The following is a 25,666-nucleotide window of genomic DNA, read 5'->3' on the forward strand; positions in this document are numbered from 1 at the left end:
AAACAATTGGTCTATGAGCAATGCACTAAAGAATGCAGACAGGCCATCACTCCTTACAAACATAAAGGCCTAGAGGTGTGGATGAAGGTGTGCAGGGAACTCGGAGGACCCTTAACCAATTCAGGACTTGCTGCAGCCATTATACAGGCCTCCGGACAACAAAGTAAGAATAGTACCAAAAATGGCAATTGTTTTTCCTGTGGAGCGACAGGACACTTAAAACGAGATTGTCCTAAGTGTAGGGCGTCCCAATCTTATCCTTCTCCTCCTGAGTATTGTCGTCGATGTAGAAAAGGAAGGCATCCTACTTTTGAGTGCCGTTCGGTTAAAGATATCGATGGCAACCCCTTGCCCTATACTGGAAAGCAATCATCAAATACTCAGACAAAAAACGGGAGGGCGGGCCCTCGTTCCCAGGGCCCACAAAAATATGGGAACCCTCAGGTGTATGGGGCCATGGAGACACAGCCACCTCAGTGGCCCAATTTACAGCCTCCGGAACAGTCCGGCGAGCCACTCCAGGTTCGGCAGGATTGGACCTCTGTGCCACCTCCAGGCTGGTATTAACGCCACAAATGGGGGTTCAAATTATTGAAACAGATTTTCAAGGTCCTCTGCCACCTAATTCTGTTGGCTTACTTTTTGGAAGGTCTTCCTCTACCATGAAAGGACTTGTAGTCCATCCGGGGGTTATAGATGAGGATTATACCGGTATCATCAAAGTGATGGTTTCAGCGCCCCGGGGTATCGTTGCCATTTCCCCTGGGGATAGAGTGGCACAGTTACTTTTGCTTCCCAGTCTACATGGTATGTTTCCTTCAGCAGAGGGACGACGCGGTATTGGTGGGTTCGGTTCTTCAGGAAATGAGTTAATATCTCTTGCCTTTGATATGGGAACTCGTCCCTTGATAACCTTGGACGTGGAAGGCAAGCAAATCCTAGGACTTTTAGATACTGGGGCAGATAAAAGTGTCATCGCCTGTAAAGATTGGTCATCTTCATGGCCCACTCAAAAGGCTACCGGAGAACTTAGAGGTTTGGGTTATGCTAAAACCCCTGACCTCAGTGCTAGGGCTTTACATTGGAAAGATCAGGAGGGACATAAGGGGCAGTTTGAACCCTATGTGCTGGAGCTGCCAGTTTCCCTCTGGGGAAGAGATTTATTAGTGGACATGGGATATTCCTTACAAAATACATCTTATTTCCCCCAAGCCCATAATATTCTCCTTCGCCAGGGCTACCACCCTTCCTACGGGCTGGGAAAACACCTCCAGGGACGTAAAAGCCCAATTCCTACTAAAGAAAAGAGTGGTCGCGAGGAACTGGGTTTTGTGCAGTAGCCACTGAGGAGGCAATTCCCATTACCTGGAAGACGGGAGATCCAGTATGGGTTCCTCAGTGGCCTCTCTCCCGTGAAAAGCTTGAAGTAACAAGGAAATTAGTACAAGAGCAATTACAGTTAGGCCATATCCGGCCATCCACCTCTCCTTGGAATACCCCGATTTTTGTGATAAAGAAAAAATCTGGAAAATGGAGGTTATTACACGACCTCCGAGCCATAAATAGCCAAATGCAGATTATGGGGCCAGTCCAACGAGGGCTTCCACTCCTCTCTGCTATTCCGAAGGAGTGGCCACTTATCAGCATAGATATAAAAGATTGTTTTTTCTCCATCCCTTTAAATCCTGCGGATACTCCTCGTTTTGCTTTTACTGTTCCCTCTATTAATCAAGAGGAAATTGACAGTAGATATGAATGGGTGGTCCTCCCACAAGGAATGGCCAATAGCCCTACCCTCTGTCAATTATATGTAAATAGTGCTCTTGAGCCCGTAAAAACCAAATTTCCAGAAATTCGGTGTATTCATTACATGGATGACATTTTGTTAACCACAAAAAATCCCTCCATACTTGAGGAGGCTTATTGTCACCTTGTAAAGATTTTGGAAACTCATCAATTATTCATCGCCTCAGAAAAGGTACAAAGAGGAGAAAATATACACTTTCTTGGCAACATTGTTCTCCCCCATGCAGTCCTGCCTCAAAAATTAATCATCCGCACTGATCAATTAAAAACCCTCAATGATTTCCAAAAACTGTTGGGAGACATTAATTGGGTTCGACCCTTTTTACAAATTCCTAACCATGCCTTGAAACCTTTATATAATCTGCTCGTAGGCAATCCTCAATTAGATTCTCCTCGTGTCCTTACCGATGAGGCCCGCCATGCGTTACAATTAGTAGAACAAGCACTTACGAAAGCGTCTCTCCGTCGAGTGACCCCTGGACAGCCATTATGGGCTTGTATCCTGGCCACTGAAAAACAGCCTACTAGTGTTCTTTGGCAACAAGGACCCCTTCTTTGGATTCACCCCAAAGTCTCCCCTCAAAAGGTAGTTGAATATTATCCCACCAGTGTAGCAAGCCTTGCCCTTAAAGCCATTCAGCAGTGCATCCAACACTTTGGCAGAACGCCCGATAAGCTGGTGGTACCGTACACTGCTCTGCAAGTACAAACGCTGGTAGCCACTATTGATGATTGGGCTATACTTATGTGCTCTTTCAGTGGTGAAATAGACAATCATCTTCCCAAAGATCCATTGTTACATTTTGTTCTGGAACATCCTCTCATTTTCCCATTGGTCACTAAAAACAAACCTGTAGCTAATGCAATTAACATTTTTACTGATGGATCCAAAACTGGTGTGGGGGCCTACCTAATAGAGGGAAGCGATCCTGTTGTCATCCAATATTCACATACCTCTCCACAACTGGTTGAATTAAATATTGTTTTAGAAATTTTTAAGAGAGTTTCTTCTCCTTTCAATTTATTATCAGATTCACAATATGTGGTTAATCTGGTTAGATCGCTTGAATGCGCGGGTCAACTCTCTTTACATACTCCTATTCATTCTATGGCTAGCCAAATCCAGATTTATATACATTTAAGAAAGACACCATTCTTTATCCAGCACGTTAGGGCACATACTGGATTACCTGGCCCTATTACATATGGAAATGATCTAGTAGATAAACTCACCAAGATACATATGATTTTTTCTCTTACTCAAATGCAACAGGCATAGGCATTTCACCGTCAATATCATGTAAATTCTAAAACATTACAACAGCGATTTAAAATCCCTCGACATCAGGCTCGGGAAATTGTAAAAACCTGTAATGCCTGTGCCCCTTTTTTACACCCCTCACATGTGGGCATTTGCCCACGAGGCTTGCTCCCTCTACATCTCTGGCAAATGGATGTAACTCACATATCTGAATTTGGAAAATTGAAATATATCCATGTTTCCATAGATACTGTCTCTGGAATTATTCATGCATCTGCTCATGCCGGGGAAAAGGCACATGACGTCGTCAATCATTGCCTTGAGGCCTGGGCAGCATGGAATATGCCTAAAGAAATAAAAACTGATAATGGCCCGGCTTATACTTCCCAAAAATTCACATCTTTTTGTTCACAGATGGGAATAACTCTAAAGCATGGCCTTCCGTACAACCCTCAGGGACAGGGTATTGTGGAACGCGCCCATCGTACTCTTAAAGAATGCTTGATAAAACAAAAAGAGGGAATTGGAACCAATATGAAACCGAAGCAGCGCCTATCCTTAGCCCTTTTTACTTTGAATTTTTTGCAATTAGATGTCAATGGCAAGACTGCTGCCGATCGTCATTTTGCCCCCTCGGGTACGAGCCAGGGTTTCGTGCGTTGGAAGGATGCCCTCACAGGGCAATGGAGGGGACCTGACCCAGTGCTCACATGGGCCAGAGGCTCTGTTTGTGTGTTTCCACAGAACGGCGCCGATCCTGTCTGGGTTCCAGAGCGGCTGACTCGTCTGGTGAAACAAAAGGATGATGAGCCATCGACTGATTCTTTTGGGGACCATGATACTGTGGAATTCCAAGGATAGGAAGTGATCCACAATGGGGGCTTTTGACTGCTTTTTCTTTTCTATTGCCTTTGAGTCATTCTGCTCAAGTTCTTCCCCGCTTAATCCTTTTACCTTTTCCCCTTAAAATTGGCACAGGAGCAAATTCTACTTTTGCAGGTTATAATTTTACTTATTAGAGCCTGACCATGGCCTTTCATTCTAACCTATTTGATCTGTGGCTTCTTTGTGGGATAAATGGCAGTTGCACGGATTTAGCTCCCCTTGTCATGATTAATGATAATGCGTTTATTGCCGCTAATCTTTCTTGCGAGCTTTCTGCATATCCTACAGATAACCGGTCATCGAAATTTGACAATTTGACAAGACGGTTGCGGTTGGAGATCATCAAAACCAATACTACTCAAGTTGACCCGGTGATGGCCCGCACCTTGATGTCCTGGATCCAACAAGCAGCTCGTCATTTAAAAGAGTGGGCTGGACTGGGTGCTCTTGGTCTTTGTCTGGTCTTACTGTGTATCTTATGTCTCTACTGTCTTAGAAAACTAATCCGTCAGCGCGCTACAGATCAAGTGCTCATAGCTCAGGCATTTGCAGCCATGGAGTTGGGACAATCCCCTCAAATATGGCTTGCGGCGATGGGAAAGTCTTAATGACAGGATGCCAGCTAGGACTGCACTCGGGACCCCGGGAGGGTGCATCCCGAGGAGGGCATGCTCAACTGCATACGGGTTGCCACTGATTCTTGTCCCGTCCCTGGCAAAAGGTGGTGGGCCTAGAAGCCCCTTCCAAACATACAGGGGTTGAGTCCTCTGTCCTCTCCTGTCTGAAAAAACAAAAAAGGGGGAACTGTGACGGGCCCCGCCCATCAGCCAGTAAGTCCGAGAGCTAAGATGGCGCTGAGCGGAAATCTTCCCCAGAGCACTTAGGTGGTAAACAGCTTTCAGGAAGTGACGACAAGAGCATGAGATACACGGGAACACCGCATGCCATAGGGCAACAGCCAATGGACTGGCTGTTGCCATGAGTTGTGCACGTGAACAGTCTGCTGATTGGCTGTTGGGCTCTATATAAGGGAAAGATCTCTGGGGGGAAAAGAGAGAGAAGAGAAGATTTACGGGAAGAAGATTTGCGGGAACTGTACAAGAACCTGGGGTAATAAAACTGCTTGAGGAAGATCGTGTAAGAGTCGTCACTGCGCGCGACACAGGCTAACTGAAAGATTCCCATGGCGTTCATGGTGAGATCCTTGTACAGACATGGAGATTCCTTTATAGATGTATGACAGCCATTTTCCTGTCTTATTCATCACTGTGTCCTAGCAAAAGTCTTGTCATAGAGACTCTCATCAAAAGTTTATTCAAGCCAAAAGCTATGATGTATGCCTATAATCTTGGTATATGGGAGGCTGAGACAGGAGGAATTCAGGTTTGAAGCCAAACCTTCACGGTCATTTAGCTATACCTTGTAGCATACCTTGGCTACCCATAACTTAGCTATACCCTGTTTTAAAATAAAGGACTGAGGGGGGCATACCTCAAAGGTAGCTCCCTGTCCCCTCCTCATTTAAATCCCTAGGACCCCCCCAGAAGTTTATTTACTATAAGTAAACTGAAGAATTAATGTTTAAAGACTTGCAAAATACGGTGCCATCATATAAAAATATTACAAAGAAAGCACAAGAAGTTTATGATCTGGAAATAAAAAACAAAGATACCTTTTTGTCACTGCAATGAAATACTCGAGATAATCATTTTATTTCTTAAAAATAGAAAGAAACTGGCTGTGGTGGTGCACTTTTATAACCCCAGTATTTAGTAGGCTAAGACAGGAGAATCAGAGGTCCAAGGACAGCCACAGCGGTTTAGCAAAACTCTCAGCAACTGAGAGAGACTCTATTTCAGAAATAAAAATAAAAGGGCTGATGGTGGAGCTCAGAGGTAGAATACCCCTGGGTTCAATCCCCAGTATCACAAAAAAGGAAAGACTTATTTTGGTTCTTGTTGTAGGGGTTTCAGTCCATGATCAGTTCTGTTGTTGATGGGCAATGGCGAGGCAGAGCATCCATGATCAGTTCTGTTGTTGATGGAGCATGTGGTGGAGCAAAGCTGCCTGCACCTGTGTAGCCAAGAAGCAAAGAGTGAGAGACAGGAAAAAGGATGAGGGTCTCAATGTCTGCTTTAAGAGACACATGTCAGTGACCTAACTTCTTCCAGCTAGTGCTCACCTTGTTGAAGAGCCCATCACCTGGCAGTAGCACCTCAGGTTGGTGACAAAGCCTTTATCACATGGGCCTTGGGAGGACATCTGAGATCCAAACCATAACACCTGGCTAATTAAATCATTAAAGGATCAGGCACAGAGGTGCATGTCTGTAATCTCATTAGTTGGTAGAGACAGGAGGATTGCAGGTTTGAGGATGTCCTCAACAAGTAGCAAGACTCTCAGTGAGACCTATTTCAAAAATAAATAAATAAAATAAATAAATAAATAAATAAATAAATAAATGAAAGATTGAATAAATGAAAGGCTATGAATTGTTGAGAAGCATTTTAGAACCACACACTGAGATTAACATCTTGGACTGGCTTGGCTGGTACCAGCTGGGAGGAATTTGTCTGCAAGTGGGCCAACTTCCAAAGGACTTGATGGAATCAACAAGAGTGTAGACTTTGATGTTTTTTCATCTATTAATAATGTTTAACTTTTCCTACCTCTAGGCCTGTCCCATGACTGCTCTGCTATCTTTCCTTATTTTGACCCATGAAAATTTGCTGGTTCCTGTGTTTAATTGCTTTTTATAATGCCTTGTTAAACTTTCGATAAAAGAAAAATGCTGGCTGCAGAGTGATGGGAGATTCATGGGACCTCCTCTTCAGCAACCCCAAATATCAAATATTAAATATGATAATTTTTTTCTAAATTACCATTTCTGACTCCATCATTTTATGTGAGAGATTTCTAATCATCATCAGCAAGAACACAGAACAAGTAGTGTTTACTGTAAGTGGTGTCCAGTGTGAAACAGAAAACCTCAGAGTTTCAGTCAGTCTTTTGCATTCCTTTAGTTGTCAAAGTCATGACCAGCTTGAAAGAGGAATTTCACTATTGGATAACAAATGGGGAATCATTTGTCTGTCTCATATACAATATTACTCTGCTTTGCTTTGACAGAGGATAAAGGTACCCATTGCTGTTTTCTCTGGCTAGGCTCTCATTAAGGCTTGCTTAAAACCTTTTACAGATTTTCTTGATCAGTTGACTAAGGGGGTGACTCAGGTGACAAGTCACTTATTCTCAAGCCACAGGCATTTTAATTAAACAATTGGCCTTTGATAATGCTAATTAGGATGTTAAAATGGTCAGCCAGCAATTTCTGGAAGCAAAGAATTAGATTTGCCTATAAGCAGAGACATAATTATTACCCTTGCTTAAAATAATGTTTGGATTTAAAAATATAATGAGAAGTAAATATCTCGAATTTTATTTTATTTTTTTTCGGGTCTGGGGATGGAACCCAGGGGCATTCTACCTCTGAGCTACACCCTCTGCCCTATTTTTTTATTCTTTTTTTGAAACCAGGTGTCACTGAGTTGCAGAGGGCCTCGCTAAGTAGCTGAGGCTGTCTGCGAACCGCGATCCTCCGGTCTCAGCCTCCCGAAAAAATATCTCGAATTTTTAAAATATTTTTAAATCGTGCTATCCATAGAAACTTATCCCTGGGTTGCATATTAATAAAAGGCAAAATGAGGAAAAAATAGTTTTTGTTATCCAGTTTGGCTCTAATGTAAGTTATAAGATAAAGGCTTGTTCTAAAAAATAATGAAACAATCTAAAAGTTTGTGTCATTTTTTTTGAAGGACAAGACACTTCCAAAGTTTATGATCCACACATTGTTACAGCTGTGATGCATTGGCCAAAAGCTTTGTTTACATTTAGAGCTGGTCTTCTTCCCTGCCTCTTCCTTCCCCTGGGGTTCCCTAACTCTGCAAACCAATAATCACAGATGAGGACAGCTTTACTGGTCACATAAATCTTTAAAAAAAAAAAAAAACTTTTATGAAGAAACAAAGCACCTTACGAATAGTGTTTGTAAGCAATTTACTAAACTGCCCAGAGCTTCATTCACCCACCCTCCCTTTAATGCCCACTGTAAAGACAATTCAACCCTGTTTGAAACTGGCCCACATGCTAGATAGCAGACTACAAGGCTGTGAGCGATGCCAGCTTCAGTAGTACTTTTCCCCCTTTACGACCACCAAGACTAAAAGTTTGTGTTTTCCCTCTCAAATATACATGGTGGTAATGTGTGATGTACAGTCTTTCTCAAGACAGCAAGTGCCCACCTAAATCATTTTATTTAATGTCAGCTTTGCCTGGTGGAACTGCCTCCGACTTTGCCTGTTGTATACAGGCGTTCGTCTCTGTGTTTCTCTTGTAGTCTGCTGCTCATTGACACATAACAGAGATCTGCAGTAGGTTGTGTTTTAAAATCTAGAACTTTAAATCTGGCGCGATGTTTCGTACCCTGTTAGTAGAGACAAGATGCCTGGACAGTGAAAGCTATAAGATATTTATTTTCTGTCTATTTTTATGTATGTTTTTATGTGTGAGTATATTGTCTGTTTATGTTATCAAAATTGGCTTTCGAGTAAATGAATACTCATAAATTAAGAATAACAACAAAAATGGATCCAAATACCCTCTAGTTCATGTGACTTAAATTCTTAAAAAGTGAGTTAACTTAAATTGGCTGATTAAAAATGAGAATAAGAGTTCAGCAAATATTGTTAACATGATTCTTTTTCATAATGCTTGCCAATCAGGATTCCATCTATTTTTGTTAGATTTCTGAAGTATAACAACCTTTTTGTTTACTTTTTTCTTTATAGAAAACCTGGCTTAAAATTTTAAATATGCTTGTTTAACATCTTGGTTTTTACATATAATCAAAAACTATTAAGATGGGTAGATTAAATAAATACAAATGGTAAAAGCTTTATATATGCTATCTTTGAAAAATCTAAGTTGTATATAAGTAAGCTAAAATGCCAAACATAAATGGCTGAATATATTATTGGCCTTTTTAACACCAACTAAAGACATCTACCAAATGTATTTAAGATCGTATCCTTTTAAATGTTAACCAAGCATAAATTACTGAGCATAGATTATTGAGTTAAATTCTAATTGATATATAATTCTATATAAAAAGCTAAATAAATTTTAGGCTATGTTTTAATTATCAACTATTTAAAACATAAAATTTTATCTTACCTAAAAAGGGTAATTTATCTAAGTTAAAGATTTTATAAGGATTTTATAAGGATATATAATACAATTCAATAAATAAAAGATATTTATTGATATAATAAGGCATTTAGTAAAAAGCTTAAAGAACAGAGAAAAATGCTTTAAGATGGAAAGGATTTTGCATGGCAGTATTTTTGTTCTAAGTGACTGAGTTAACCTATAAGGAAATAAAAAAGATGAGAAGAAAAATTAGATGGGTAAGCAAGCTACAGCAGGTTTGAGGAAATTACAGATGATTTGTAAAGGATAAAACTTAAAGCAATTTTTATATTTGTAGTAAGATTAGTTAAAATTAAAAGGAATGATTTAAAGGATTTCCTTTGATTAATTAATCAAAGGATTTTTATTAATGCTTTGATTTGATTTTATTAATGCTTTGATTTTTTTGTTTAAAACAATCAGGGAGCCGAGTGTGGTGGTGCATGATTATAATCCCAATACTTGGGAGGATGAGACAGGAGGACCACAGGCTCATGGCCAGCCTTCACTACTTAGTGAGGCTCTCTGCGACTTAGTGAGACCCTGTTTCAAAATTTAAGAAATAGAATAAAAAAATAAGGCTGGATGTGTAGCTGTGGGAGTAGCTCGGATGTAGAATGCACCTGGGTTCAATCCCCAGTATGGAAAAAAAAATCAGAACTTAAAAATAGCAATCTGTTCTTGGTAAACTTTTACAAAATAATATCCTAAAAGCAAAGATCTCTTTCACATTGGATTAAGGCAGTTTCCTGTATTTTCTTAAAACAAAAACGTTCCTTTTTGTTCTAGGTAACAATTACTAAGAATATCTTAAACAGAAATCTTATATCTGTATCAAGATAATCTCTTGGTAAGACCTTAGAAGAGTCAGAGTTTAAAGGTCTGTGTTTTGTAGCCTGTTAAAATCTTACAGATTGAAGGCTGGGCGTGGTGGCACACACTTGGAATCCCCGCGTTTGGGAGGTGGAGACAGGAGGATCCATCGTACAGGTTCGAAGCCAGCCGCGCTGGCTTAAGAGACCCTATTTCCAAATAACAAAAATATATACAAAATTGGTCTGGGAGTGTAGCCCGGAGGTAGAAGGGCTTCCAGGAACCCCAGTACCACCAAAAAAAAAAAAAAAAAAAAAAAAAAAGAATTTACAGATTGAGAGATCCTGTTATGGGTGAGAGATCCTAAAGTTATTTCTTTGCCTATCTGCTTGGTAAACATTCAAACAAAAAGCACAAATAAGGAATACAAGGGATTTAGTAACTGCCCTTTCCATATTTCAGCTAGTGACCCTGTGTTGTTTCTCTGCCCCTTTTACACAGTGGAGGAGGTCAAAGTAAGCAGAAATCTATAGGTAAGATTCTAGTCTTTCCAGCTGACCCCATAACTAAAAAAAATGAAGTGAAAACTACTTCTTTGGGTTACTATAAATTTGACATTGTATATATCTGTGACTATAGATATGTATACTCTGAGGGCTAAATGTGCTAATCATCTTGGTTTATTTAGAGGTTTCTTAAGAGCTTATAAATTAAATATGTGATACTAAAATATGCATACAAAGTAACCAATAATATCTTTTTATATAGTATACATTATATCTAATGTCTAGTACCACTATAAAAAATCCATAATTTAAGACCCGGTTTACATATTTTTTGCTTTGATTAAATCCTATTAGCTAATGATCCTGTTTCTAGCCGGGGGTGGTAGCACACGTTTGTAATCCCAGCACTTGGGAGGATGAGACAGGAGGATCGTGTAGGTTCGAAGCCAGCCTCAGCTACTTAGTGAGGCTCTCAGTAAGTTAGTGAAACACTGTTTCCAACTAAAATATAAAAATAGGTCAGGGACATATCCTGGAGGTAGAAGGGCCGTGGGTTCTATCCCCAGTACACACAAATAATAATAATAATGATATTAATAATAATAATAATAATAAACAACTCTGTTTCTATTCATCAACACTATTCTCTAAACTTATAAAAAGTTTAGAACTATTCTTTAATTTTTGTCAATGCTGTTAACCTACACAAAGCTATAATTATAGTTATCTTACTAAAGAGTAAATGTTAAATTTCATTTCAACAATAAGAGCTATTAATATAAATACAACTGTGATGTTAATTATTGTTATGTTTGTAGCAGTGTTGTGGGCTCTTTTCTTCAATTCAAATAGATGAATTGGGAAATTAAAACTAATAGCTTAGTTGCAGTTTTAACAATTCTTTATTAAGAGTCAATAGAAAATAGAAAGGGAAGAGAAGAAAAGTATCATGCCTAACCATGCTGGAGAGTCCGAAAATGGAATTCATGCCCCCTTTCTATCCCCTGCCTTTCAAATACAGATTTTGTTTTGGTATGTTCTTATCGGCATTGCTAAGGCAACGGGTTATTAACTTATTACTTAGGCAGGTAGTGCCCCTTTGTCTCCATGCAGTGTACTTACTATGAGCGTGGGTCAAGAATCTACCTTGCTTTTACCACTGTTGTATTGGGTTGTATTACTTGCCATGAACTATGGATGCTTTGAAGCAGCACATGGAGTTTACCTTCCTGGGTCCCAAAGAATAGGAGAGAAATAGAGGCAGACATTGCAGCCAGTGCAGCTGTGTGCAACCTCTAAGAGCAAAGCCAAGGCTTGTTATATCTTATGGCTCTGCAACGTGCCAGGCAGAATCATTGTGATCTTAGGGTTTTCAGTTGTCGCTGTGTATGTTTAAGGCTAAAGGTTTTAGTATCCAAAAACATCAGGACAAAAGGCAGACAGGCAAAGCTGTTGCCTCTCCTTTCCGAGTGCCTGCACAGCACCCAGATTCTGACTTATTTTTATATTTTTGAAATCAATACCAGAGTAATTTTCCAATACCAGCATCATTATTACTTCTTTTTAAGTTAAATATATTTACATTTTCTAAGTATCTTCTAACACACAATCTTAAAAAGTCAGTTTACCAAGCTGATATCCTCTAAACAAAAATTGTTTAGTAGTAATATACTTTTTAAAGATCATATTTCTATAAAATTAATTATATTATGACCCAAAAATTTGCTATTACAAATCATACCACTCTAATTAAAAGTTGGGTATTAATAACAATTACATATAAAAAGTCAAATTTAAATAAAAAATTTGCCGATATCATCAAATATTAGCAAATACTATTATACAAACTAGATTTGTTTTGTCCCTTATTTTATATTTTCCTTATCTATCTTTGTAATTGTTGATATTAACCTAAGCAAAGTTTTATCAGCCATTACCTAAAAACAAATATATTATTAACCTCAATTCAAAAATTTCTTCTAAAACAAAGGAGTAACATGGAATCATGCTTCCCCTAAGGATTCTCTTACTACTTTTTTTTTCTTTTGTCAAATTGCTGATGATTCTCGCCCGGCATGGTGGCGCACGCTTGTAATCCCCATGCTTGGGAGACTGAGACAGGAGGATCTCACAGGTTCGAAGCCAGCCTCAGCTACTTAGTGAGGCTCTCAGCAACTTAGTGAGACCCTGTTTCCAAATAAAAATATAAAACAGGTCTGGGAGTATTGCCCAGAGGTAGAAGGCCTCTGGGTTGCACCCCAGTACCACACACACACACAAAAAAAAAAAATTGCTGATGATTCTCTTACAGCATCTCAGAGACATGCAATGGAAATTTATTCACTGACGCAACTTATTCCTTAGATCTTGTAAAAGGGTCCCTTGGATGGAAAATGGAAAAGTCTCTCTCCATTAATGACTCTTGCTGGAATTGTTGCCTCTGCTTCCACAGTGGCTATGGCATCATTCAGTCCAAAATGCCAAATATTTACAGACTTTTAAAAGAATTATTTGGAAACTTGGTATATTCAGAGTCATACCAACCAAGAAATCCTTGGAGAAATTAGTTAAAAGACTCTGACACTGAGACTGGAAAACAGTTACAGGATTTAAAATGGCTAGAATGTTTGCAGTGATATTACAATATTATTAATATTGTAACCAAAGTACCATATAAGGATAACCATACAGTGTGGTCTCATGTTAGAACTCACTTGTTAGGATTAGATTATTTTCATAATGCTTCATTAGACGTACTAATATTACAGTCTCGAGTTCTGGCCATAGTGAATGCTAAAACTCCAATCTTTAAAGATGCTAAAGTCTAAAAAGGCCTGGCTGATATTTCTAGTCTTAACCCTTGTAAGTATTTTTCTACTCATATATGGGAGCTGCTTGGTTTGGTTATCTTGGTTGTAATATTACTTTTTATTCTTTGTGCAATCTGCAAAATTGGATGAATCAATTGATGTTTCACAAACTAAAAGTTCCAAAACTTATCTTACTAACCTTTTTTTCAGAAACTAAAGAGATGTTGGGAGCCATCTTAGAATCTCATACTGAGATTAATATCTTGAACTGGTTCAGCTGTGTACCTGGTACTGGCTGGGAGGAATTTGTCTGCAAAGAAGACAGACTTCCAAGGCTCCTGATTGAATTAATGAATGTTGCCTTTGATGTCTTCTCCATCTACCAGTAATGATTGGCCCTTCCTTCCTCTAGGCCTGTCCCATGACTTCTCTGCTGTCTTTCCTTATCTTAATCCATGACAATTTGCTGGCTCCTGTGTTAAATCTTTTTTATGATGCCTTGTTTAAACTTTGTATAAAAGAAAAGCACTGGCTGCAGGATAATGGGAAATTCATGTGACCTCCTTTCCAGTCTCCTCAAATACCAAATATCAAATATTAATTTAATAATTTTCCCAAATCATCATTTCTGACTTTATATCATTTCATGCTAGAGACTTCTATTCGGTGATAGTTTTTAGCAGCAGCTTTTTTGTAGTAAGAACACAGAACAAGTAGTGTCCACTACAGTAAATTAACCCACTAGGCATTTGCTTAGGTGTTTACTATCATGTTTATTAATATATATAATTAATAATTTATAAATATGTTATATTTTCTTTTTGATAGAAATTTAAAGAAACAATTTTTTCCCTGGGGGAAATGTTTCAATTTTTTTTCTAAAAGTGATGAATAAGGATTGTTCAATTATCTACTTTCTCCACTAATTCTGTTGTTGTTGCTGTTGTTGTTGTTGTTGGTTATTATTATTATTATTATTATTATTATTATTATTATTATAGTACTGGGGATAGAACCCAGGGGCATTCTACCTCTGAGCGACATCCCCACTCCTATTTTTTATTCTTTATTTTGAAACAGGGTCTCACTGAGTTGCAAAGGGCCTCACTAAGTAGTAGCTGAGGCTGCCCATGAACCACGATACTCCTGTATCAGCTTCCCAAAAGCTGGGATTACAAGCATGCGCCATCATGCCTGGCCTAGTTCTGACATTTTTACCAAAATTTTTGTTATTTTTAATTTTTAAGTTACACTTACAAAATTAATACTTGCATAACATGCAGGTGAAAATTTAAAAGTGGAACTTTCTCTTCTTCAGTGTACATCTTTTCAGTCTTCTTTCTATGTATGTATGAACCTACATCCATAATGAATATTGTTATAGCATTTTTATTGGTGCATTATATTCATACATCGTAATGGGATAAAAACCATATGTGGACATACATGTACACATTGCCCATTTAGCCCCTACCCAATTCCTACCCCATTCCCTCCCCATCCCACCTTCCCATGCTTGGTTTAGCGGTTGACTACAATATGTTTAAGTACATTGTGTGCTTTAGAGACTTTCCTTCTTCCCCACTCCCATCCCCTTATTTAGGTTGTCTTATTTGCTCCTCTATAGGATTTCCCTTTCCATCTAGAGTTCCTCCTATGACCCATTTCTCCTTAGCTTTCACATATTAGGGAAAGCATCTGATTTCTAATTTTTTGTGACTGACTAATCTTACTTAGCATAATGTCCTCCAGTTCCATCCATTTCCCTGAAAATGATGTAATTGAGTTTTTTTTTAATGGCTGAGTAAAATTCCATTGTGTACATATCCCACAGTTTTGTAATCCATTCATCTGTTGAAGAACATCTTGGCTGGTTCCATAGTTTGGCTATGGTGAATTGTGCAGCTATGAACATAGATATACATGCATTAATTTGGTAGTTTGGTTTAATTTCTTTTGGGAAGATAACCAGAAGTGGTATTGCTGGATCAAATGGTAGATTTGTTTCCATTTTTCTGAGGACTCTCCATACTGTTTTCCAAGTGGTTGCACTAATTTGCAATCCCAGCAACAATGTTTTAGAGTTCCCACTTCTCTACATCCTCACCAGCATTTGTTGTTGTTTTTGTTTTGAATGATTGCCATTCTAGTTGGTGTTAGGTGAAATCCCATTCAATGTAATGTCCATTAAACTACCAAGATCATTCCTCACAGACATAGAAAAATCAGTCCTTAAATTTATTTGGAATAACAAAAAGCCCAGAATAGCCAAAGTAGTTCTCAGCAACAAAAACCATGCAGGAGGAATCATAATACCGAACTTTAAACTATACTACAAAGCCATTGTAATAAAAACAGCATGGTACTGGCACAAAAACAGATACATAGACCAATGGAGCAGAATAGAAGACCCAGAAACAAATCCATACACTTTCAGCCAATTGATTTTTGACAAGGGGCCAAAAACATACACTGGAAAAAAGATAGCCTCTTCAACAAATGGTGTTAGCAATACTGGTTAATCATTTGCAGAAAATTGAAAATTAATCCCACTTTCTCACCCTGCACAAGAGTCAATTCAAGATGGATCAAAGACTTGGAAATTAAACCAGAGACCTTGAAGCTCCTTGAAGAGGGCATAGGTCCAACACTGCAATACATAGGACAGATAAAAACTTTCTCAACAAGACCCCAAAGGCACAACAAACTAAAAGGCAAATCAATACATGGGATTGCATGAAACAGAAGAGCTTCTGTTCAGCAAAGGAAACTGTTTAGAACCTGAATCGAGAGCCAACAGAATGGGAGAAGATTTTTGCCACCTACTCCTCTGGTAGAGGACTAATCTCTAAAATATACAGAGAACTCAAGAAACTAAACACTAAAAATCAAATGCATATTTTAATATTTATGTAATTTAACAAAAAACTGATCATAGCATATATTTATTTACTGCAACTCAGTGGCCTTTTCTTAGAACCTAACCTCTGCACAGAAGTCCTAATGTAATATATACTTATATCTATTTGTTTATTTATTGTTTATTTTTCTCACTAGATTATAAATTTCATTAGAAGTTATCTTTGAGAATACAGTCAGTACGCAACACAAGCTTGGTATATAAGAGAGCTTTGATTAATAATGATAGGATAAATTAACCATTGAGTGAAAACACATTTGGCACATCAGGCTGTAGAGATCCTACCACTTCCCCTGCATTCACACCAGATAGCATCGCCTGTATCTATTACAATTCTATGGAGCACGTACTGTCACCCTCCTATTGGGAAGGGCCCGCTTCACTTCATTGTCCCTTTAAGCTGGTATACATGTTAAGTGAAATCAACCAGTCTCAGGAAGTCAAGTGTTTTCTCCTGATGTGGAAACTAAAGAGAAAATAGGAAAAAAAAGGAACTTCAGATAAATGAGGAGAGTGACCAGCAAGTAAAATAGTGCAAGGGGATGGAAGAAGGCAGAAGGGAAAGGAGGCTTTAGGGAGTAAATTAGACCGAACAATATTATGTCTATATATGACGGTATCATTAACAACCTTACTAAGATGGATAGTGAGGGAAGAGGAAGGTAGGAGTGAACCACACCAAGAGATGTGTGCATGTATAAATGTATCGCTTTAATTCTTACTATGATATTGCACCAATAAAATTCTAAACAAAAGCTAGTGTATAAAGACTGAAGTTTTATTAGGCACAGTTAAAGTATCCAAACCATATGAAAAATATATATAATAAAAATGATAGTCATCTCCTCTGCACTTCTAATTCCATTTCCCACAGGGAGCATTAGTACCACTTTTAACTGCTTTTGCTTTATATCTTTTGTACTTTCATTTATAATTAAAATATGTATGATTCATAATTTATAATGTACAATTTGGATGGTACCTTTTACTTAACTATGAAAAATGAGAGATTTAGTACATAATACGTATAGTACCATAAACACTTCAAATTACTGTTTTTAGAAAGTTTTCTTTTTCTTGGTCAATATAATTCTTAGAATATGATCTTGAACAGCCGGGCATGGTGGCGCACGCTTGTAATCCCCGCGCTTGGGAGGCGGAGACAGGAGGATCGCGCAGGTTCGAAGCCAGCCGTGCTGGCGTAAGAGACCCTGTTTCAAAAATATAAAATAGGTCTGGGAGTGTAGCCCGGAGGAAGAAGGGCTTCCAGGAACCCCAGTACCACCAAAAAAAAAAAAAAAGAATATGATCTTGAACAAAAACCCCGCATTCTCTGACTTATTTGTAGGTGGTATCTAAACATTTGAAACTAAATAAAAATTACAGCATTAAAAGAGACTTCATTGCCAAAATCACATTTTGTTTTTGCTCCAAAAAAGAAAGAGAGCCCTAATATTGTCTCTGAAATCTAACTACTGGGAAAAGAATATCTCAATTGCATGTTCAATTTTATTTTATTCTTTTAGGTAATAGTTGCCATGGCTCCTTGTGTATCACATCATATTCTTTTCTGCATTTCTTTTTTTTTGCTAAAAAGTTTTTTAGAACACAATTTTTCATAAGAGATACACTAATGTAAACTTTCTTAATCTGCACAGAGTTAAAATATCTCTTTTCTTTCAATTTCTCATAGTTTAGACAGGCATATGATTCTGTGTTGAAAATTATATTTCCTTAGAACTTCGAAGGTGGTACAACTTGATATTCTAGAATGCAATGCTGTTAGATGGTCTGTTGCTGGTTTGTTTCAATTTATTTATGGGTAGGTGTGTCTGCAAAAATGTATTTTTAGTAAAGTAGTGTATGAGTTTTTTGACTTGCTATTGCTGTGTTTTGATTAAAGATTAAAATAGTTCTACAAGGGATATTAAATAACATACTTTACTGCTACAACTTGCTTTTGTTGTTGTTGTTTGTTGCTGTTTTTAGTATTGGGCATTCTCTACTGATTTTTTTCATAATGATCTTCATTTCCCCAGTCTTCCATTCTTTTTTATCTTTCTGATAAACTTATATGTCATTTTGACTAGATAAACACTATATTTCCTCTATTATAAGTACAATTTTATTCAGAGTTCTCTTGCATATTTTTGCTCTCCCGAGAGATCATTTTCTTATTTAAAACATATTCATCATTAATTTTTACTAAAACTGTTGCCAACTATTTAGCTTTTGATATTTGAGCATAGCTAATATGCCATCAATTTGCCTTTTTCAACAGTTCTCTGCTAGAATTTTTAAATGTTTCCAACATGAACCTGTTTCTTTCTGGGCTTGGTGTGTAGTTGTCATCCTGAGGCTCCTTTCATCCTCATTTGAGGGGATTTCTTTACTCACTTGGGTTGAACTCCCTGTTCCAGAATCCCTTATTATTTATTTCTTGTTTCCCTTTCTCAACTTGGAGGAACACCTCCTTCAGTAGCTTCCTGAAAAGTAGTGCATGGGATATGTTTCTGAGACCTTTCATGTCTGAAAATATTTTATTTTATCATCATAATTACTGAAATAGAATTAAATTAATTTTGCTTTCTCTATTCTCAAATTCCAATTTTGCCATTAATAAAGTCTAGTACAATTTTGATTTGTTTTGCATCTAACCTGTTTTATCTTCTATAAGCTTTTAGGATTGCCTCTTTGTTCCAGATAAAACTTAAAACTTATTCATCATATATCTAATTGTAAGAAATCTTTTTGTTCTGAATTTCCCATATTAAGAGAATTCTGTTCTTGTTTTATGAATATAAGTTTTCTAATTGTTCTGAGGATATTAATAATAGTATTTTAAATTTTTTCTTTAAAACAGACTGTTTCTTCCAACTTGCTTTATTCTATCTGTGTTTTTTTATCTTTCCTACTAGGCTATCCTCAGATATACATTTAATCTTGGTTCTATGTTCATTTAAAAATGGAACAGAAAAAGCAGATGGTTGGAACTTGTTCACTGTTAGTGTCTCAGCAGGGACATAGAATAGAGGGTTCAGTTGGGGAATCCCTCAGGTCAGTAGCCTTTGTTTTCTAATATTTTCTTTTAAAAAATGTTTCTTATTTCCAGAGAAGAATGTCCATTATTCTGTCTGGAGAAATATAAAAGCATCACTGAAAACATTCTGGGATACGGGTAGAACAGGATAATAAATCTCAATTTTTTATATACCTAGACATTTCACTTATTCTTCTATTTTTAATATAACACTCTGTTTTAGTCTTGCATCTGCTAAGTCAGTAACTATCTATCTTTCTGTTTCTAGCTTCCAAAATTTTGCCATTAAAATTTCTCTTCCTGGCCGGGCATGGTGGCGTACGCTTGTAATCCCCGCGCTTGGGAGGCAGAGACAGGAGGATCCCGCAGGTTCGAAGCCAGCTGTGCTGGCTTATGAGACCCTGTTTCCAAATAAAAAGTATAAAAATGGTTCTGGGAGTGTAGCCTGGAGGTAGAAGGGTTTCCAGGAACCCCAGTATTACCAAAAAAAATTTTTTTTTCTTCCTGATGGGTACAGGGGTACAGGGGTACATGCCTATCATCCCAGTTCTTGGGAGGCTGAGAAAGGAGTGTTCAGGTTTAAGGTCAGTGTGTAGTAAGTTAGTGAGACCCTGTTTCAAAATAAAAAATTGAAAAGGACTGGTGGTATACTCAGGAGTAGAAGCCCCTGGATTCAATCCCTCATACAAAAACAACAACAACAAATGCACTCATGCACACACACATACATACACACACTTTTCTTCCTGTTAGTTAAAATCTTAATTGAATTAATATTTATTTTAGACTTAAAAACCCATTTATACTTATTCTGATTAGTGTCATGTTTGAATGTATTCTATTTACTGTCTTATTTTTTTCTAGTTGTCATTCTGTTAGAAACTTTTTTACTTACTCATTTGCTCCTTTTTTGATAGACCATTTCCCTGTTTCATTTCTACCTCCATTCTAAGGTTTGATAAATTTACAATCTTTATATTTCTAATCTTTGATATTTGGCATTAAATTTTAATACAATTGAGCATATTTTTCTATTTAAACCATTAAGTTGATTAATAACTATATAATATTTCCAAAAAAATAGGAACTTAGAATTATGGTATTTTCTCCTTTACTTCTTCTCAATTATTTCCTGTGACAAGATTATCTGCAGCGTTAGTTAAGATTACTATGAATGTTTAAAAATTAATGTATCTTATTTTATTTATAGAATTATTATATTATAGTATGATCATACTTTAATATAACATATGACAAATTATAACTATGTACATGTATGTTATATGATATTTCTATAATAATTATATATACACATGGTCTTCCATCTTATGGTGGTTTAACTTAGAATTTTTTGACTTTATAATGGTGTGAAACTGACACACATATGGAAACTGTACTTTAAAGTTTGGTCTTTTCTGAGTTAGCACTATATGACAAAATACTCTTGTGTGATGCTGGGCATGAGCCACAGCTCCCAGCCGCATGACCATGAGGGTAAACGACTGATACGCTACGGTGAACTGAGTTATCTGTGGGGTTTTTTGGATACTGTATTTGGTTTTAGCACACCTTCTGTCTACATAATGCTCACCTATGTCTGTATATGAGATATCCGAAACTATATTATAAAATAGGCTTTGTGTCAAATAATTTTGCTTAATTGTAGGTAAATGTGTTCTGAGGACATTTAAGGTAGGGTGGACTGAGCTATATGTTTAGTAAGTTAGGTGTGTTGAGTACATTTTCAACATGATACTTTTTACTTACAATGGGTTTATCAAGAGGTAACCCCTTTTAAAGTCGAGGATCATCTAAATAATGATATAGTCTGTATGTTAGTGTATTATATTATTTAAATTATTACTTTTGCTTTTATTATTTGTTTGGGTCAAAATTCTTTCCCTTGGATTCATTTTTTTTGTTTACTTGTTATGTTTTTCATTCTGATGTTCAACTTTAATAATTCTTTGAGAGAAGGTACATGAGTTTAAAAAAGTTCTGATTCCTTAACTGTTAAAAATGTTTTTATTCTTGAATGATTCTTTGCTGGTATAGAACTCTACGTGCAGTTAATCTGCCCACATGGAATTTTAAAAGACAGCTCCAAGAAGATGTTCTTGCACAGACCATGTGTGGCGAGGCAGCCTGTAGGCCTCCTGCCAGTTTTTTCCAACAGTCTCTTTTTACACGTGTTTTCGTTGTGGCTTCCTTTTTTGATCCCATCTGATTCTATCTTTTAGGAGTTCTCAAAGTTTCTTGTCCTTAGAGGCTATTCCTTGTTTTTCGCCATAAAAGCAAATACTAATTTTCTTTTCTTTCATTTTTTTCCCATTGTGTCTCAGGTTGGTGCATTCCTTGTTTTTTACTGTAGAGACAAACCCTAAAATCTTTTGGCTGCTATTGTTTCTTAGGGATAGTGCCTGGCAGTAGTGCTGGAGCTTGTGCTCTGAGTCCCCAGCTCCCTGAGTTTCATAAGGGCAGTTTTCCCAGCCATGTATGGCAGCATAGCATGGCAATGTAGAAATATGTTTTCTGGAGTCAAATTGTCCTTGGGTTTGAACTCCTATCCTATTACTTCTTAGCCACATGACCATTCTTGTCCTCTCTGTGCCTCCCTCTCTTTATTTTTATAAATCGTGAGAATAATAGTACCTACTTCTGAGAGTGTTACAAAGAGTCCCTGAGTATCTGGTTTTCCTGAGTCTTCAGTAAATATTAGCCATTATAATTCTGAAAATTGCAAGGGACCCATGTGGCTCAGCTGTTGAACATTTGGTTCCTTATTTATTACTCTGATGGGTATGCCTGTTCCCATTTCTGCTCTTTGTGTTATTTGACCTAAATTTTGGAGTTATAGTAGAAAATATGGTTTTGAAATGCTGTTTTTCTTTCTCTATCTTGTTTTCTTTGGTCATCTAATCACACTTTTCCTTTTCCTTACTGCTTTAAATTTTCTGTTCTTATGATTGATTCCCTTCTTATTAGTATTGTTATAGGTTCATTAAGAAAAATAGCAACCTGGGTGAGTGTGGTGGCACACGCCTGTAATCTGAGTACATGGGAGCCTGAGACTGAAGGATCACAGGTTCCATGCCAGCCTCAGAAACTTAGTGGGAGCCTGTTTCAAAATTAAAAAATAAAAAAGCTTCTATCCCTAGTACCACAAGAAAACAAAAAAACAAAAACGAATAACTTACCTACCATTGCACTAGGGCAAAAAAGAAACAAGAATAGCTGATATATATACTTGGTCTTCCTTCTGAGTCCTGTCTAATGAATTCTTAAACTTGCCAGCTAGCACTGGAGTGTGATCTGTGGCCACTGGCAATGAACCAGCACTTTATCCCTGTGTGCTGCCCTAAATTACAGTGTTGATTTTTCTGGGTTTTCATTTGTTTGTTTTAATTTGCTTGAATTTCAATGGCTCACAGTTTCTCCTTTTTGTGACTAATCACACAACAGCATGGATGTTTGTGAAACTCAGCCACCCATTCAGACCAGAATATTGGCACTTCCCAGCCTGCAGCCAGGAGGCTCAGCAGCAGGCTCTGTTTCTAAGTTAGCCTTCTCACTGTCTCACAACCCCACACATTCTGTTTCTCTACTTTCACAAGTAGGAAAACAAGATTCTTTCAGGAATTTTTTTTTTCATCTCTCCAAGAACAAACACAATATCTAGGACTAAATAAATCTCTTTAGGCCAATTTAGATGGAAAGGGGGAGGGAGAATCAAGTAGAGTATACCCAATTCAGACTGATCTGAATTTATTAGGTTAGAGGCCACTCACTGATGTGAAAGGGACCATTTTATAAGAGAGCGAAGCAAGCCAAATGAATGGATAACACTTTATGTAGAAAAGAGTACAGCTTGTGTGTTATTAACACTTGCCTTTAAAAATAAGGTTTGCATGGAAATTAATTTATGAGTGAGAATTGTAACATGTATTATTTGAAAGAAGACTTTAAATTGCAAAGTGTTGTGTAGTTACGCATTTTCACTCAGTAGTTAAAATGATTTAATTGTTATGTGTGGTACAGGGCAAAATGCTCGGAGCTCCAGAGAATTAGTACACATATCCTTCTGCCTGTTTCCAGCTAAATAAAGAAGTCTTTATTTTTTCTGAAATGTAACAGTCTTAGATTTAACCTTGTGGAGCACTACTTCTGTAAATAAAGATACCACTGAAAGTCAATCTGAAGAGAAATAGAAAATACAAATAGCTACTGGAAAGCTATTATCTAGATCCTTAAAACTATGGTTTTAGCCAGAACTTTCTCACAAAAGAAGTTGTTTTCACATCTGTAATTACTAAGGTTTATAAATAGTCCCAAATTAAGGCACAGTACTTTCTTTATTCCTTCCGTTTGGGAGATTGAAGTAGACTTGACACCAGGGCATGACCTTGTCTATAATACTCCCATGTCATTATGCCTACTTTGCTTTGCTCAATTTAGACCCAAATGGATTGTATCTATCTTTATAGCCTTTTAAAAGATGTCTGCAGCTAGGTTTTTAACCATCAGGTGAACTTATACCTGCAAAATATTGGACCTTGCTGTTTTGTTCTCTTCTGTTCAAATTCAGAAATGCCCTCTATGACTTCCATGTATACCATTCACTACCAAACTACTAGTGAATATGGGCTGATAAATAAAGTTCAATCCCCTGGCTGGGAGAAGGTGGTGCATGCCACCTTCTTGGGAAGCTGAGGCAGCATTTCAGATTGGAGGCTAAACTCAGCAACTTAGACCTTGTTTCAAAATAAAAAATTTAAAAAGTGGTGGCTCGGGGTGTAGCCTGGAAGTATAATGCCTCTGAGTTCATTCCCCATTACCAAACAAACAAAATCCTTGAGCCTTTAGATAACTAAACCAAGAGAGTGTTAAAGATCACAAGAGTGTAATGAAGGAGGGTGCCCTTCTCTGTTTCTTTGTGATTTCTCAGTGGATATGACTCTACTAACATCTAACGCCCTGATTTTCCCAGACTTTTTTTTATTTGGTGATGAAAGAAGCGGTCATGTCAGGAATGCCATAGCAGGTTATTCCCGATAGCTTTCCTGCCCTCAAATGGGTGGGCTTTCCTGTCCCTTTAGAATGGAAATCCCGAAACTGTGCTAGGGGAGTGTGGACAACGTGTTGGGGTTTGGGCTGTGGTCCATTGTTGGAGAGAAAGCAATCTGGTTGCAGGTCAGGGCCTGCCCACTCCCAGTCTGCACACCTTCACCACCATGTACTCCCAGCCTTTTTTGCTCTTACAGAAATTGTGTTTTAGCATAAAATTTTATTTTAGTAAAAATTATTCTCCTTAGAACAAAATAAAACAAAACACCCACTTATTTAGAAACTGATACTTTAAAAAATATGTGATTCTTTACTTTCTGAGAAAGAAACTACTTATAAGACATTGGGATCTGAAGGAAAGGTCAGTGTGGTGGTCTGAAGCCCACTCTCCTCTGGAATTCTGTTCTAGGTACGTGGGTTGAGCAGCAAGAGAATCAAAAGCCACATACATTTGCCTCCAAGGACCTGACGTGTCTAGTTTGGAGTTCAATAAATATTCAGATCCAGCCTCTATTTATAGAACTTTAATTGAGTCTCTATCTCTGTGCTGAAAACTTTTTTGCGTGTCATCTTCCATAGCACTTTGAGGTATGTTGTTTTCACTATTTTATAACCAAGAAATGAAGGCTCTTGGAGGATACATGTTTTGTGCAGCTCATAAGCAATAGAGCCAGATTCAAATATATCTCTCCATACCATTATCCATTCACTTATTTTTTATTTTTATGCGCTTTTATTGATGCATTATAGTCTCACTTCATAATGCGGTTCAGTGATGGTGACATTCATGCACACGGCACTTGGTGAGCTTTCCCGCGGCTCCCTCCCCACTTCCTCCCTTCCCCATAGAGGATACTGAGATGGACATTGGCATTCCCACATATGTATGTACTGTCAATGGAAGTGATTCCTACGTTATTTCTCCCTCTAACTCCCTCCCCAAGACCACCTCTCTAGCTCCACCGAGGTTTCTCCTCCATTATCTGAAGGCCTTCTGGCATCCCAATTACTCTTTAGCTTCCACATATGAGAGAAAATATAAGACCCTTCACTCTCTGTGACTGGCTAGTCTCACTTAATTTTCTACAGGTCCATTAATTTTCCTAAAAATGACATAATTTTGTTCTTTCTTACTGAATAGAATACTTTCATACCTTTATATTCCAATATGATTTAGGCATTCAAATCTACAATTCTGGGAATTCATATAACTACTTTTATATGATTGTACTGTTTATGATTAAATATATGTTATTATAGGGAAAGACTTCTTTTCAGGGTAAAAATGACTCATTATGCTTTATTCTAACTTCT

The 25,666-nt window shown here is 37.5% G+C and overlaps 1 protein-coding gene across 1 annotated transcript in view; it reads left to right on the plus strand.

Moving 5' to 3' along the window:
* Nucleotides 1-25,450, plus strand: part of UBE3D (ubiquitin protein ligase E3D) — a gene marked incomplete at both ends in the record, with an annotated part of 324,870 nt that extends 299,420 nt beyond the window's left edge. Inside the window, one exon of the mRNA XM_080700079.1 lies at nt 25,370-25,450. Within this exon, the coding sequence (XP_080556205.1) occupies nt 25,370-25,450 (81 nt within the window). The remainder of the gene's footprint in view (nt 1-25,369) is intronic.
* Between the last annotated feature and the right edge of the window lie 216 nt (nt 25,451-25,666).

This window comes from Muscardinus avellanarius (assembly GCF_963383645.1).
Source record: "Muscardinus avellanarius genome assembly, chromosome: 8".
Classification (NCBI taxonomy): domain Eukaryota; kingdom Metazoa; phylum Chordata; class Mammalia; order Rodentia; family Gliridae; genus Muscardinus; species Muscardinus avellanarius.